This window comes from Mobula hypostoma, chromosome 6 (genome assembly GCF_963921235.1).
Source record: "Mobula hypostoma chromosome 6, sMobHyp1.1, whole genome shotgun sequence".
In the NCBI taxonomy this organism is placed as follows: Eukaryota; Metazoa; Chordata; class Chondrichthyes; order Myliobatiformes; family Myliobatidae; genus Mobula; species Mobula hypostoma.
Genome location: NC_086102.1, coordinates 95,384,493 through 95,399,241, shown reverse-complemented (window position 1 = coordinate 95,399,241; position 14,749 = coordinate 95,384,493). Strand labels below are relative to the sequence as shown.

The window sequence follows — 14,749 nt, the reverse complement described above, 5'->3', positions numbered from 1 at the left end:
CTTTATGTTGCCTGTTTTACCAAGAGTCCATGGAGGGGTGGCTGGCTTTCTGATGCACTGAGCTGAGTGCACACTCTGCAGTCTCTGGCAGAGACGTTTCCATACCAAGTTATGATGCAAGTCCTTGCAGTCTCAGCCAGAGACGTTTCCACACCAAGTTATCATGCAAGTGTTGGCACGTGGCCAAGTGGTTAAGACGTTGGTCTAGTGATCTGAAGGTCGTCAGTTTGAGCCTCAGCTGAGGCAGCGTGTTGTGTCCTTGAGCAAGGCACTTAACCACACATTGCTCTGTGATGACACGGGTGCCAAGCTGTATCGGCCTTAGTGCCCTTCCCTTGGACAACATTGGTGGCGTGGAGAGGGGAGACTTGCAGCATGGGTAACTGTTGGTCTCCCATACAACCTTGCCCAGGCCTGTGCCCTGGAAACCTTCCAAGGGGCAAATCCATGGTCTCACGAGACTAACAGATGCCTATTTATGATGTAAGCAGGTAGGATGATTTAGATATTTAGCTAAATAAGATGATAAAACTGAGGAGCAGAATTAGGCCATTTAGCCCATTGAGTCTGCTCCACCATTCCATCATGGCTGATTTATTATCCCTCTCCTGCCTTCTCCCCATAACCTTTGATGCCTTGACTAATCCAGAACCCATCAACCTCCACTTTAAATATACCCAGTAACTTGGCCTCCATATCCCTCCGTGGCAATGAATTCCACAGATTCACCACCCTCTGGCTAAAGAAATTAGACCATAAGACATAGGAGCATATTCAGGCCATTTCTCCCCTCGAGTCTGCTCCACCACTCAATTATGGCTGATCTCTTTTTCTCCTCCTCAGCCCCACTCCCCAGCCTTCTCCCCGTAACCTTTGATGCCATGCCCAATCAAGAACCTATCAACCTCTGCCTTAACTACACCCAACAACCTGGCCTCCACAGCTGTCTGTGGTAACAAATTCCACAAATTCACCACCCTCTGGCCAAAGAAATTTCTCCGCATCTCTGTTTTGAAAGGGCGCTCCTCTATCCTGAGGATGTGCCCTCTTGTCCTAGACTCCCTCACCATGGGAAACATCCTTCCTACATCTACTCTGTCTAGGCCTTCCAATATTTGAAAAGTTTCAATGAGATCTTCCTCATCCTTATAAATTCCAGTGAGTACAGATGCAGAGCCATCAATCGTACCTCGTATAATAACCCTTTCATTCCCGGAATCACACTAGCGAACCTCCTCCGAACCCTCTCCAATGCCAGCACATCTTTTCTTAGACGAGGAGCCCAGAGCTGTTCATAATACCTAAGGTGAGGCCTCACCAGTGCCTTATAAAGCCTCAGCATCACATCCCTGCTCTTGTATTCTAAACCTCTTGAAATGAATGTTAACATTGCATTTGCCTTCCTCACAACTGTCTCTACCTGCAAGTTAACCTTTAGGGTGCTCTGCACAAGGACTCCCATGTCCCTTGGCATCTCAGATTTTTGGATTTTCTCCCTGTATAGAGAATAGTCTGCATTTTTATTTCTACTACCAAAGTGCAAGACTACGCATTATACAACATTGCATTTCATTTTCCACTTTCTTGCCCATTCTCCCTATCTGTCTAAGGCCTTCTGTTTTCTCAACACTACCTTCCCCTTTTCCAGTCTTCGTTTCATCTACAAACTTGACAACAAATCCATCTGTTCCATCATCTAAATTATTGATATACAGCATAAAAAGAAGCGGTCCCAACACCAACCCCTGCGGAACACCACTAGTCACTGGCAGCTCAACCAGAAAAGGATCCTTTTATTCCCACTCAGTGCCTCCTATCAATCAGCAAATTCTCTAACCAGTAACTTTCCTATAATACCATGGGCTCTTAAGTTGGTAAGCCGCCTCATGTGTGACATCTTGTCAAAGGTCTTCTAATAGTCCAAATATACAACATCCACTGCATCCCTTTTATCTATCCTGTGTGTAATATCCTCAAATAATTTCAACAGGTTTGTCAGGCAAGATTTTCCCTCAAGGAATCCATGCTGACTTTGTCCTATCTTGTCCTGTGTCACCAAGTACGCCATAACCTCATCCTTAACAATTGACTCCAACATCTTCCCAACCACTGAGGTTAGGCTAACTGGTCTTTTATTTCCTTTCTGCTACCTTCCTCCTTTCTTAAGGAATGGAGTGATATTTGCAATTTTCCAGTGCTCTGGCATCATGCAGAAAATAGTCTATGCCCTTATTCCTTCTACCAAAGGGCATGACCATACACTTCCAATACTATATTCAATCTGCCTCTTCTTTGCCCATTCTCCTAATCTGTCTGTCCTTCTGCAGACTTCCTGCCCCCACCCCCTCCACCTCATCTTTTTATTGTCCACAAACCTGGCCACAAAGCCATCAATTGCTTCAGCCAGATCATTTACATATAACATAAAAATAAGAAGTGCCCAACACCGACCCTGCAGAACACCACTGGTCACCAGCAGCCAACCAGAAAGGATGCCTTTATTCCCATTCTTTGCTTCCTACCAGTAAAGCAACCTTCTATCCATGTTAGTATTATTCCTGTCATAATAAGGACTCTTATTCTGTTCAGCAGCTTCATGTGTGGCACCTTGTTAAAGGCCTTCTGAAAATCCAAGTAAACAACATCCAGTGATTCTCCTTTGTCTATCCTCAAAGGATTCCAATAGATTTGTCAAGCAAGATTTCCCCTCACTGAGAGATCTGTGACCTGACCCGGTTCATTACCTAGTACTAGATCTAGTATGGCATTCCCCCAGTCGATCTGTCAACATACTGTGACAGGAATCCGTACTAGACTCTACCCCATCTAAACCCTTGGAACTAATCAGGTGCCAATCAATATTAGGGAAGTTAAAGTCACCCATGATAACAACCCTGTTATTTTTGAACCTGTCCAAAATCTGCCTCCCAATCTGCTCCTCGGTATCTCTGCTGCTACCAGGGGGCCTATAGAATACTCCCAATAGAGTAACTGCTCCCTTCCTGTTCCTGACTTCCACCCATACTGACTCAAAAGAGGATCCTGCTACATTACCCACCCTTTCTGTAGCTGTAATAGTATCCCTGACCAGTAATGCCACCCCTCCTCCCCTCCCCCCACCCTTGTATTGCTTTTAAAGCACTGAAATCCAGGAATATTGAGAATCCATTCCTGCCCTGGTGCCAGCCAAGTCTCTGTTATGGCCACTACATCATAATTCCATGTATGTATCCAAACTCTCAGTTCATCACCTTTGTTCCTGATGCTTCTTGCATTGAGGTACACACACTTTAGCCCTTCTACCTTATTGTCTTTACACCATTTATTCTGCTTCTCTTTCCTCAAAGCCTCTCCAGTCCACTCCAGTGCTGTTCAATGTTCCGTGTTCTATTAGTTTTAAATCGAAAACTAGAAAGTGTTCTAGTGGGTTTTAAGTCACAGAAATACACGTGTTCCTGCTAACCAGGACTGCATTTCTCATTCAGCTTGAAGTGAAGCTTTTCAGTTTGTCTTTTAAATTGCATACTATTTCATATCAGCAGCACCAATAATGTGACCTGTCCGGCCATCAAAAGCATCCAAAATCCAGCTGTCGAAAGAAAGCATCCTCAAATTGGCAAAGCAGCACTGAGGAATATGATGATGAGGTTGTGATTATATCACCAGATACCTGGACTAATAATCCAGAAACCTGGGTTCAAATCCCACCAGTAGCTGGGGATATCCTGGTCATGAGTAATGGTGATCATCAAATGATGCATTGTCACAAAATTCCCATCTGTTTCACCAGATGGAAATAGTTCACAAAGGAAATCTGCCTTCCTTACCCACTCTCCATGTGACTGCAAGCCACAACATTGTGCTTAACTCTGAACAATCTCCTCTGAAATGACCACTTTATCAAGGCCAATTGGGGATGTGCAATATATGCTAGCTTTTCCTCAGCTACATCTTGAAAAAAAAAATGAAGAATTCATTATTCTACCTGCTCCAATTTCAAAACTTCCCAAGACCTCTGGTGCTCATTTCTTTCCGTTATTTGCACCACAACCTTCAGCTCCCCTTGCTAAACTCCCATCTCACTTCAAAGGCCAGTCCGTATTGATGCACTCTTGTCTGAAGACACTTGGGGTATAGAAACATAGAAAATAGGTGCCGGAGTAGGCCATTCGGCCCTTCGAGCCTGCACCGCCATTTATTATGATCATGGCTGATCATCCAACTCAGAACCCCGCCCCAGCCTTCCCTCCATACCCCCTGACCCCCATAGCCACAAGGGCCATATCTAACTCCCTCTTAAATATAGCCAATGAACTGGCCTCAACTGTTTCCTGTGGCAGAGAATTCCACAGATTCACCACTCTCTGTGTGAAGAAGTTTTTCCTAATCTCAGTCCTAAAAGGCTTCCCCTCTATCCTCAAACTGTGGCCCCTCGTTCTGGACTTCCCCAACATTGGGAACAATCTTCCTGCATCTAGCCTGTCCAATCCCTTTAGGATCTTATACGTTTCAATCAGATCCCCCCTCAATCTTCTAAATTCCAGCAAGTACAAGCCCAGTTCATCCAGTCTTTCTTCATATGAAAGTCCTGCCATCCCAGGAATCAATCTGGTGAACCTTCTTTGTACTCCCTCTGTGGCAAAGATGTCTTTCCTCAGATTAGGGGACCAAAACTGCACACAATACTCCAGGTGTGGTCTCACCAAGGCCTTGTACAACTGCAGTAGTACCTCCCTGCTCCTGTACTCGAATCCTCTCGCTATAAATGCCAGCATACCATTCGCCTTTTTCACCGCCTGCTGTACCTGCATGCCCACTTTCAATGACTGGTGTATAATGACACCCAGGTCTCGTTGCACCTCCCCTTTTCCTAATCGGCCACCATTCAGATAATAATCTGTTTTCCTATTTTTGCCACCAAAGTGGATAACTTCACATTTATCCACATTAAATTGCATCTGCCATGAATTTGCCCACTCACCCAACCTATCCAAGTCACCCTGCATCCTCTCAGCATCCTCCTCACTGCTAACACTGCCACCCAGCTTCGTGTCATCCGCAAACTTGGAGATGCTGCATTTAATTCCCTCATCCAAGTCATTAATATATATTGTAAACAACTGGGGTCCCAGCACTGAACCTTGCAGTACCCCACTAGTCACTGCCTGCCATTCTGAAAAAGTCCCGTTTATTCCCACTCTTTGCTTCCTGTCTGCTAACCAATTCTCCACCCACACCAATACCTTACCCCCAATACCGTGTGCTTTAAGTTTGCACACTAATCTCCTGTGTGGGACCTTGTCAAAAGCCTTTTGATAATCCAAATATACCACATCCACTGGTTCTCCCCTATCCACTCTACTAGTTACATCCTCAAAAAATTCTGAGATTCGTCAGACATGATTTTCCTTTCACAAATCCATGCTGACTTTGTCCGATCATTTCACCGCTTTCCAAATGTGCTGTTATCACATCCTTGATAACTGACTCCAGCAGTTTCCCCACCACCAATGTGAGGCTAACCGGTCTATAATTCCCCGGTTTCTCTCTCCCTCCTTTTTTAAAAAGTGGGGTTACATTTTTTCACTGCATTAAAGGCGCTATACAAATGCAGGTAGTCATTCTACATGCCTTCACCCACAGCTGCTTTTCTCCTCTCGTGCTCTTTCACTGGAGTCGTTGCAGGAGGAGTACCACCCTCAGCATGCTCTGCCTCCTCGGATCTCTGCCGAGCTACTTCCCCCTTCTCTCTGCTCTTTTTCCCACTCTCTGCAATGTTGTTGGAAGATGGACGTCTTCTCATGGGGGAGGACTTCCCACTGGAGGTTGGAGATGGTGGAAACTCTTTGGAAGAGCTGTGCGACTGAGTCCGAGCTTTTGAACTGTGCCTGTAGAAAACAAAGCAACAACTCTTCAGCAATATTAAATCTCTGAACGCACTTAATGCATTTGTGGCAAAGTGCTGGAGTATTATTACTCTATCTGGATCCCAGTATAGTTGCCAATACCAGCATTTATGAACATCATAAAGACAAAATACTGGCATTATTGGAAATCAGCAAGTATATCAACAAATACCTAAGCAGTTACATTGATGAAAAACCCTGTAAGAATAATTGCTGCAGTTAACCTGTTTATATTTTGAAGATGTCAGGTGATCACTCTCACTTGTGAACCAGCCAATCCTAAAGTTCCTACTTCAGTGCAACCAGGAGGAATTTGAAAAACCACCTTTCAAATGAAAGACAGTTGATCACTGATCCAACATCCTTCTATCTACAATTTTGCAGGTGACAGCACTATAGTAGGGTAGATGTCAAACCACGAAGAAGTGCAGCACAAAAAAGAGACAGAGAGTCTAGTGACATGTGTGTCAAGACAACAACATTTCCCTCAATGTCAACGAAAGAGCTGGTAATTTACTTTGGAATGCTGAGTGGAGTACACACTCCTGTCCATATCAATGGGAGAGTGTTTCAGGATCAACGCACTAACAATCTGCCCTGGTCCAAGTACACAAACGCTACGGTCAAAAACTCAACAGCATTCTGCTTCCTCACTCGGTGAAGGAATTTCAGCATGTCCCTGCTGACCTTCACCAACTGGGCAGCACTGTGGCATAGTGGTTAGCACAACGGGTTAGGTACCAGCGACCCGGGTTCAATTCCACCACTGTCTGTAAGGAGTTTGTATTTTGCCGCTGTGACAACATGGGTATACTCTGAGTGCTCCGGTTTCCTCCCACAGTCCAGAGACATGCCCGTTGGTAGGTTAATTGTTTATGTAAACGTCCCTGATTAGGCTGGGGTTAAATTAGGGGTCGCTGGGTGGCCTAGCTCAAAGGGCCAGAAAGGCCAACTCCACACTGCATCTCATTAGATAAATAAATATATTTTTTAACCAATGCACCATAGAAGGCATCCTGTCTGGACACATCCCAACTTGGTATGGCCACTGTTCTGCCCAAGGAACTGCAGAGGGTTATGAATATAGGCTAGTCATCATGAAAACCAGTCTCCTTTCCATTGACTCTGCCTAATCTTCCCTCTGCCTCAGGAAAACAGCCAGTATAAACCAGAACACCTCCCACACTCAGTCATTCTTTCTTCCTCACCACTCCCCCCAACTCCCTATGGGCAGAAGATACACATACCACCAAGCTCAAGGACGGCTTCTATCACACTGTTATCAAACTCTTGTCCGGATCTCTGATACAATAAAGATGGAACTCTGCATTTCCAAATCTACCCTGTTGTGGCCAAACTCCTCATTTCTCTACCTGCACTGCACTTTACATCTAATTTGGAACGATGTGGTAACACTGTTGCCATGGGTAGGTGGGACGAGGTTTGGTCACCACCACCAGGAGGTAGCGAAAGGAAGGCTTACTTCCTCTCTGAGGGACTGGCTGGAGAGGGATTTGACAAAGATGTGGAAAGGTTACCACTGGGCTGAGCAGCATGCCAACTTTGATTCAACTTACTTCACTGCCGGTGACAATGACCTTTTGGACATGTTCGCTGGAGACTGAGATCTTCTGAGCGTGGATGTGGTACTGGATCCTGCACCGGATGCGTGCTTCTTTTCCTTCTTCGTTTTCTCAGTCTGAAATAAATTATTCTAATTTTGCTTCAAAACCTTAAATGACTTCCAAAAACAATAATAAAAGAGCATTAAAAAGTTCCTGATGCTGTAAAGCTGAAGTGCTGGGGATATTCACAGCTCAGACACAGTCTATAGAGGGACCGTCGATGGAAGGAACGTCGATGGAGGTACAGTTTACGGAGGAAACAATGCATAAGATGAAAACTTATTGACCTGAAACATTAGCTCAGCTTCTCTGACTGATATGAACCCTCCACAGACTTTGTCAGAGCTGCAGAGTATCATCAACATTTAGAATTCAACCATTTACAGCTTGTTATGCATTATTTTCAATATATTCTGCTTTGTTGTTGAAATCAAAAAGTTTTTTTTAAAAGGAAAAAAAATGTGCACACTGTCATCATTAATGAAAGCTCCAAAATCAAAAGCAGCTTTTAAATAAGATTCCAGCATTGGCTTTTTGTTTAAAAATCAAACTTGCTGACTGTGTTTATAAGTGTGAGCAGGACATGACCAAATTTATTATCCCAGCAACATGACTTCCATTTTGCCATCATTGGTGTAATTTTGTTATTGTGTGCAGTTGTGTTAAAGCAAGGAGATTTAAACTCAAAAGGAACAGTGACCGGGAGGGAATTTGATCAGTCCCTTGTGAAAAAATTAAAGGACCAATAGCAATTAAGCTCCAAATTCATAGTTTATAACCTGACTTCCACACATGATGTAATGATCAGAACAAGTAATCTAACTCATCCTTCCAAAATCCATTCTGGAATTTTTTCTGTAGTTGGAGGGTAGTGGCAAATGAAACCCCAATATTGAAGAAGATGGAGAAAGAAATTATACATGTAGTAACAAATGTTTATATTTTACTTGTGAATGTCATGCCCCTGATGTTGCTGAAAGTAAGTTTTCCATTGCAGCTGTGTATACACACGACAATAAACTCAACTCTGACTTTCCAGAAAACAGGAAACTACACAACTATTGACATGATATCAGTGCTCGAAAAGAGACTAATTGCTCACTATAAAATGCCTCAGCTAGCCCAAGCTAACCCTCCATTTCTCCAAGCTGAAACTTCATTGTGCTTCTGGTTATCAGGAATCATGAATCTAGTTTAAGTACAGGGCTCGCAGATGTGCTTCAGTCCGCATGCACATATCTCCTTCACAATGGTATTGTAACAGAAGCCAAGGGAAACTGTTAGCCTTCAGTTCAGTGTCATTGTAGCAACGCACACAGATCCCACTGTAAACATGAACAGACCAGGAAAGAATTTTCATGTTGGAATGGCATAGGTGTAGCTCTCACTGTTTAGTTTTCCTCACAGGAGGAAGATAAATGTCAGGAATTGGAAAGGTGCAACTGTTAGCTACTTACTTTCTCATTCTTCATGGCTCCTTTGTCATCTCCTTCCTGCCCTAAACTGACTTATCCCTTTTCAAAGATTCAATAATTTGCAACTCTGCCCCACAGATCTAATGATTGGCCTGGCCTCTCACTACTTAACTTTTTGCTTTTGCAAACTATTTATTGGTGAAAGAAAGCCCTTTCTAATTTGTTGCTACATGTATAATTGTGAGTGATTTTATACTCCCACTCTCACAGACATTCATTTCCAAGCAATTGAAAAAGAATAATACAGATTTAATCTCCACAATTCTTTAAACTATCCCATTTGTCAAAATGATTTTATGGACTGTTACTGAACTGAAAAACAACAGGACTAACCACAGAAATGAGACAAAGTTCACATTCTCACAATGTACTGTTCAAACTAGAGTTGCAGGGGGATGGGAACCAGAGTGTCAGAACAGTTAGCAGAGAGTTTATGGAAGATGGTGGTAAGAGCTCAAAGTCAGGATTCAAAAGGTTGACTCGTGTCCTGAGCTGCGTATTATTTCCATGCAGGTAGTATCGTGGGAAAGGCATTTGAGCTCAGGCCATGGATCGACACCTGGAATTATGACGTAGCTATTAGTGAGACTGGGTTGCAGAAGGAGCAGCTCAATATTCAGGGGTTCCAGTGTTTTAGACGTGACAGAGCGGGAGGGACTAAAGGAAGAGGGGTGGCGTCACCAGTCAGGGAAAACGCTCCATCAGAACAGATTAGAGAACTTGTCTAGTGAGGCATTATAACCATATAACAACTAAAGCACGGAAACGGCCATCTCGGCCCTCCTAATCCGTGCCAAACTCTTACTCTCACCTAGTCCCACTGACCTGCACTCAGCCCATAACCCTCCATTCCTTTCCTGCCCATATATCTATCCAATTTAACTTCAAACGACAACATCCAACCTGCCTCAACCACTTCTGCTGGAAGCTCGTTCCACACAGCTACCACTCTCTGAGTAAAGATGTTCCCCCTCATGTTACCCCTAAACTTTTGCCCTTTAACTCTCAGCTCATGTCCTCTTGTTTGAATCTCCCCCATTCTCAATGGAAAAATCCTATCCACGTCAACTCTATCAATCCCCCTCATAATTTTAAACACCTCTATCAAGTCCCCCCTCAAAATTTCTATGCTCCAAAGAGTAAAGACCTAATCTGTTCAACCTTTCTCTGTAACTTAGGAGATGAAACACAGGCAACATTTTGGTAAATCTCCTCTGTACTCTCTCAATTTCATTGACATCCTTCCTATAATTCAGTGACCAGAACTGTACACAATACCTCAAATTTGGCCTTACCAATGCCTTATACAATTTCAACATTACATCCCAACTCCTATACTCAATGCTCTGATTAACAAAGGCCAGCATACCAAAAGCTTTCTTCACCACCATGAGATTCTTCCACATGAGATTCCACCTTCAGGGAACTATGCACCATTATTCCTAGATCCCTCTGTTCTACAGCATTTTTCAATGCTCTGCCATTTACCACGTATGTCCTATTTTGATTAGTCCTACCAAAATGTAGCACCTCACAACTTTCAGCATTAAACTCCATCTGTCATCTTTCAGCCCACCCTTCTAACTGGCCTAAATCTCTCTGCAAGCTTTGAAAACCTAGCTCGTCATCCACAACGGCACCTAACTTAGTATCATCTGCATACTTACTAATCCATTAGTGGGATTGTATTACAGACCACCCAATAGTCAACGAGAATTGGAAGAGCAAATCTACAGAGAGATAGCAGGCAACTGCAGGAAACAAAGTTGTGGTGGTAGGGGATTTTAATTTTCCATACATTGATTAGGACTCCCATACTGTTAGGGGTCTAGATGGTTTAGAGTTTGTAAAATGTGTTCAGGAAAGTTTTCTAAATCAGTATATAGAGGGACCAACTAGAGGGGATGCAATATTGGATCTCCTGTTAGGAAACGAATTAGGGCAAGTGACAGAAGTCTATTAAGGGAGCACTTTGGTTCCAGTGATCATAACACCATTAGTTTCAAGTTGATCATGGACAAGGATAGATCTGGTCCTGGGGTTGAGGTTCTGAACTGGAAGGCGGCCAAATTCGAAGAAATGAGAAAGGATCTAAAAAGCGTGGATTGGGACAGGTTGTACTCTGGCAAAGATGTGATTGGTAGGTGGGAAGCCTTCAAAGGGGAAATTTTGAGAGTGCAGAGTTTGTATGTTCCTGTCAGGATTAAAGGCAAATTGAATAGGAATAAGGAACCTTGGTTCTCAAGGGATATTGCAACTCTGATAAAGAAGAAGAGGGAGTTGTATGAAATGTATAGGAAACAGGGGTAAATCAGGTGCTTGAGTATAAGAAGTGCAAGAAAATACTTAAGAAAGAAATCAGGAGGGCTAAAAGAAGACATGAGGTTGCCTTGGCAGTCAAAGTGAAGGATAATCCAAAGAGCTTTTACAAGTATATTAAGAGCAAAAGGATTGTAAGGGATAAAATTGGTCCTCTTGAAGATCAGAGTGGTCGGCTTTGTGCGGAACCAAAGGAAATGGGGGAGATCTTAAATAGGTTTTTTGCGTCTGTATTTACTAAGGAAGCTGGCATGAAATCTATGGAATTGAGGGAATCAAGTAGTGAGACCATGGAAACTGTACAGATTGAAAAGGAGGAGGTGCTTGCTGTCTTGAGGAAAATTAAAGTGGATAAATCCCCGGGACCTGACAGAGTGTTCCCTCGGACCTTGAAGGAGACTAGTGTTGAAATTGCGGGGGCCCTGGCAGAAATATTTAAAATGTCGCTGTCTACGGGTGAAGTGCTGGAGGATTGGAGAGTGGCCCATGTTGTTCCGTTGTTTAAAAAAGGATTGAAAAGTAATCCAGGAGATTATAGGCCGGTGAGTTTAACGTCAGTAGTAGGTAAGTTATTGGAGGGAGTACTAAGAGACAGAATCTACAAGCATTTGGATAGACAGGGGCTTATTAGGGAGAGTCAACATGGCTTTGTGCGTGGTAGGTCATGTTTGACCAATCTATTGGAGTTTTTCGAGGAGGTTACCAGGAAAGTGGATGAAGGGAAGGCAGTGGATATTGTCTACATGGACTTCAGTAAGGCCTTTGACAAGGTCCCGCATGGGACATTAGTTCGGAAAATTCAGTCGCTAGGTATACATGGAGAGGTGGTAAATTGGATTAGACATTGGCTCGATGGAAGAAGCCAGAGAGTGGTGGTAGAGAATTGCTTCTCTGAGTGGAGGCCTGTGACTAGTGGTGTGCCATAGGGATCAGTGCTAGGTCCATTGTTATTTGTCATCTATATCAATGATCTGGATGATAATGTGGTAAATTGGATCAGCAAGTTTGCTGATGATACAAAGATTGGAGGTGTAGTAGACAGTGAGGAAGGTTTTCAGAGCCTGCAGAGGGACTTGGACCAGCTGGAAAAATGGGCTGAAAAATGGCAGATGGAGTTTAATACTGACAAGTGTGAGGTATTGCACGTTGGAAGGACAAACCAACGTAGAACATACAGGGTTAATGGTAAGGCACTGAGGAGTGCAGTGGAACAGAGGGATCTGGGAATACAGATACAAAATTCCCTAAAAGTATCATCACAGGTAGATAGGGTCGTAAAGAGAGCTTTTGGTACATTGGCCTTTATTAATCGAAGTATTGAGTATAAGAGCTGGAATGTTATGATGAGGTTGTATAAGGCATTGGTGAGGCCGAATCTGGAGTATTGTGTTCAGTTTTGGTCACCAAATTACAGGAAGGATATAAATAAGGTTGAAAGAGTGCAGAGAAGGTTTACAAGGATGTTGCCAGGACTTGAGAAACTCAGTTACAGAGAAAGGTTGAATAGGTTAGGACTTTATTTCCTGGAGCGTAGAAGAATGAGGGGAGATTTGATAGAGGTATATAAAATTATGATGGGTATAGATAGAGTGAATGCAAGCAGGCTTTTTCCACTGAGGCAAGGGGAGAAAAAAAAAAGAGGACATGGGTTAAGGGTGAGGGGGGAAAAGTTTAAAGGGAACATTAGGTGGGGCTTCTTCACACAGAGAGTGGTGGGAGTATGGAATGAGCTGCCAGACGAGGTGGTAAATGCGGGTTCTTTTTTAACATTTAAAAATAAATTGGACAGATACATGGATGGGAGGTGTATGGAGGGATATGGTCCGTGTGCAGGTCAGTGGGACTAGGCAGAAAATGGTTCGGCACAGCCAAGAAGGGCCAAAAGGCCTGTTTCTGTGCTGTAGTTTCTATGGTTCTATGGTTCATCCATTATGGATGAATCTGAGAAATAGGAAAGGTATGACCACGTTAATGGGGCTGTATCACAGACTACCCAACTGTCCGAGGGATTTAGAAAGTAACATAAGGTAGTGATAGTAGATAATTTTAACTTTCCACATATTGACTGGGAATACCATACAGTAAAAGGGATAGAATTTGTCAGATGTGTTCAGGAAAGTTTCCTTCATCAGTATGTAAAAGTCCCAACAAAAGAGTACGCAATACTGGATGTGCTATTACAGGTCAGGTGACAGAAGTTTGTGTAGGAAAACACTCTCCATCTGGTGATCACAATGCCACTAAGTTTCAAAGTAAATATGCAAAAGGATAGGTTTGGTCCACAGGTTGAGATTCTAAATCGGAGAAAGGCCAGTTTTGATGGTATCAGAAAGTGTGGCAAGCATGGATTGGGACAGGCTGTTTTCCAGCAAATGTGTACTTGGAAAGCAGGAGGCCATCAAAATGAAATTTTGAGAGTACAGAGCTTGTTCGTGCCTGTTAGGGTAAAAGGTAAAGGTAAAGTTAACAAGTGTAGGGCACCTTGGTTTTCAAGGGATATTGAGTCCCTGGTTAAGAGACACAAGGAGGTGCATAGCAGGTATAGGCTGGTAGGAACAAAAGAGGTGCTTATGGAGTATGAGAAATGCAAGAGAACACTTCAGAAAGAAATCAGGAAGGCTAAAAGAAGGCACGAGGTTGCTCGAGCAGACAAGGTGAAGGAGGATTCAAAGCGATTCTATAGATATATTAAGAGCAAAAGAATTCTAAGGGACAAAATTGGTTCTCTGAAGACCAGAATAGTAATCCATGTGTGGAGCCAAAACAGATGTGGGAGATCTGAGATGCTTCATTGCATCTGTATTTACTCGGGAGATGGACACAGAGTGTATAGAAGTGAGGCAAATCAGGGTGGGTAAATCCCCAGGGCCTGACAAGGTGTTCCCTTGGATCCTACAGGAGGCAAATGCAGAAACTGCCCTGTCAGAGATATTTAAATCATTCTCAGTGACAGGAGAGATACCAAAGTATTGGAAGATAACCAATGTTGTTCTGCTGTTTAAAAAAGGCTCTAAACATAAATTAGGAAATTATAGGCTGGTGAGTCTGACAACAGTTATGGAAAACTTATTGTAAGGTATTCTGAGGGACTGGATGACAAACAACAAAGTGCTGGGCCCTTTGTTGTGATTTGTCATCTATATCAATGATCTGAATGATAATGTGGTAAGTGGATCAGCAAATTTATGGTGACACCAAGATTAGGGGTGTTAGTGGACAGTGAGGAAGGCTACATTGCTTGCAGAGGGATCTGCATTAGCTGGAAAAATGGGCTGAAAAATGGCAGACAGAATTTAATATAGACAAGTGTAAGGTTTTACATTTCGGTAGGACCAACCAGAGTAGGTCTTACACAGTGAACAGCAGGTCACAGAGGAGTGTGGTAGAAGAATATCTGCGAATACTGCTGCATAATTTGTTGAAA

The 14,749-nt window shown here is 43.2% G+C and overlaps 1 protein-coding gene across 5 annotated transcripts in view; it reads right to left on the bottom strand.

The window, feature by feature from the left end:
- Window positions 1-14,749, bottom strand: part of LOC134348219 (MAP7 domain-containing protein 2-like) — a 134,353-nt gene that overhangs the window by 64,709 nt on the left and 54,895 nt on the right. For all 5 annotated transcript variants that reach the window (XM_063051263.1, XM_063051260.1, XM_063051262.1 and 2 more), the window contains 2 exons: window positions 7,484-7,605; window positions 5,632-5,888 (listed from right to left, as the gene is read on the bottom strand). In XM_063051263.1, coding sequence (XP_062907333.1) covers window positions 5,632-5,888; window positions 7,484-7,605 — 379 coding nt within the window. The remainder of the gene's footprint in view (window positions 1-5,631; window positions 5,889-7,483; window positions 7,606-14,749) is intronic.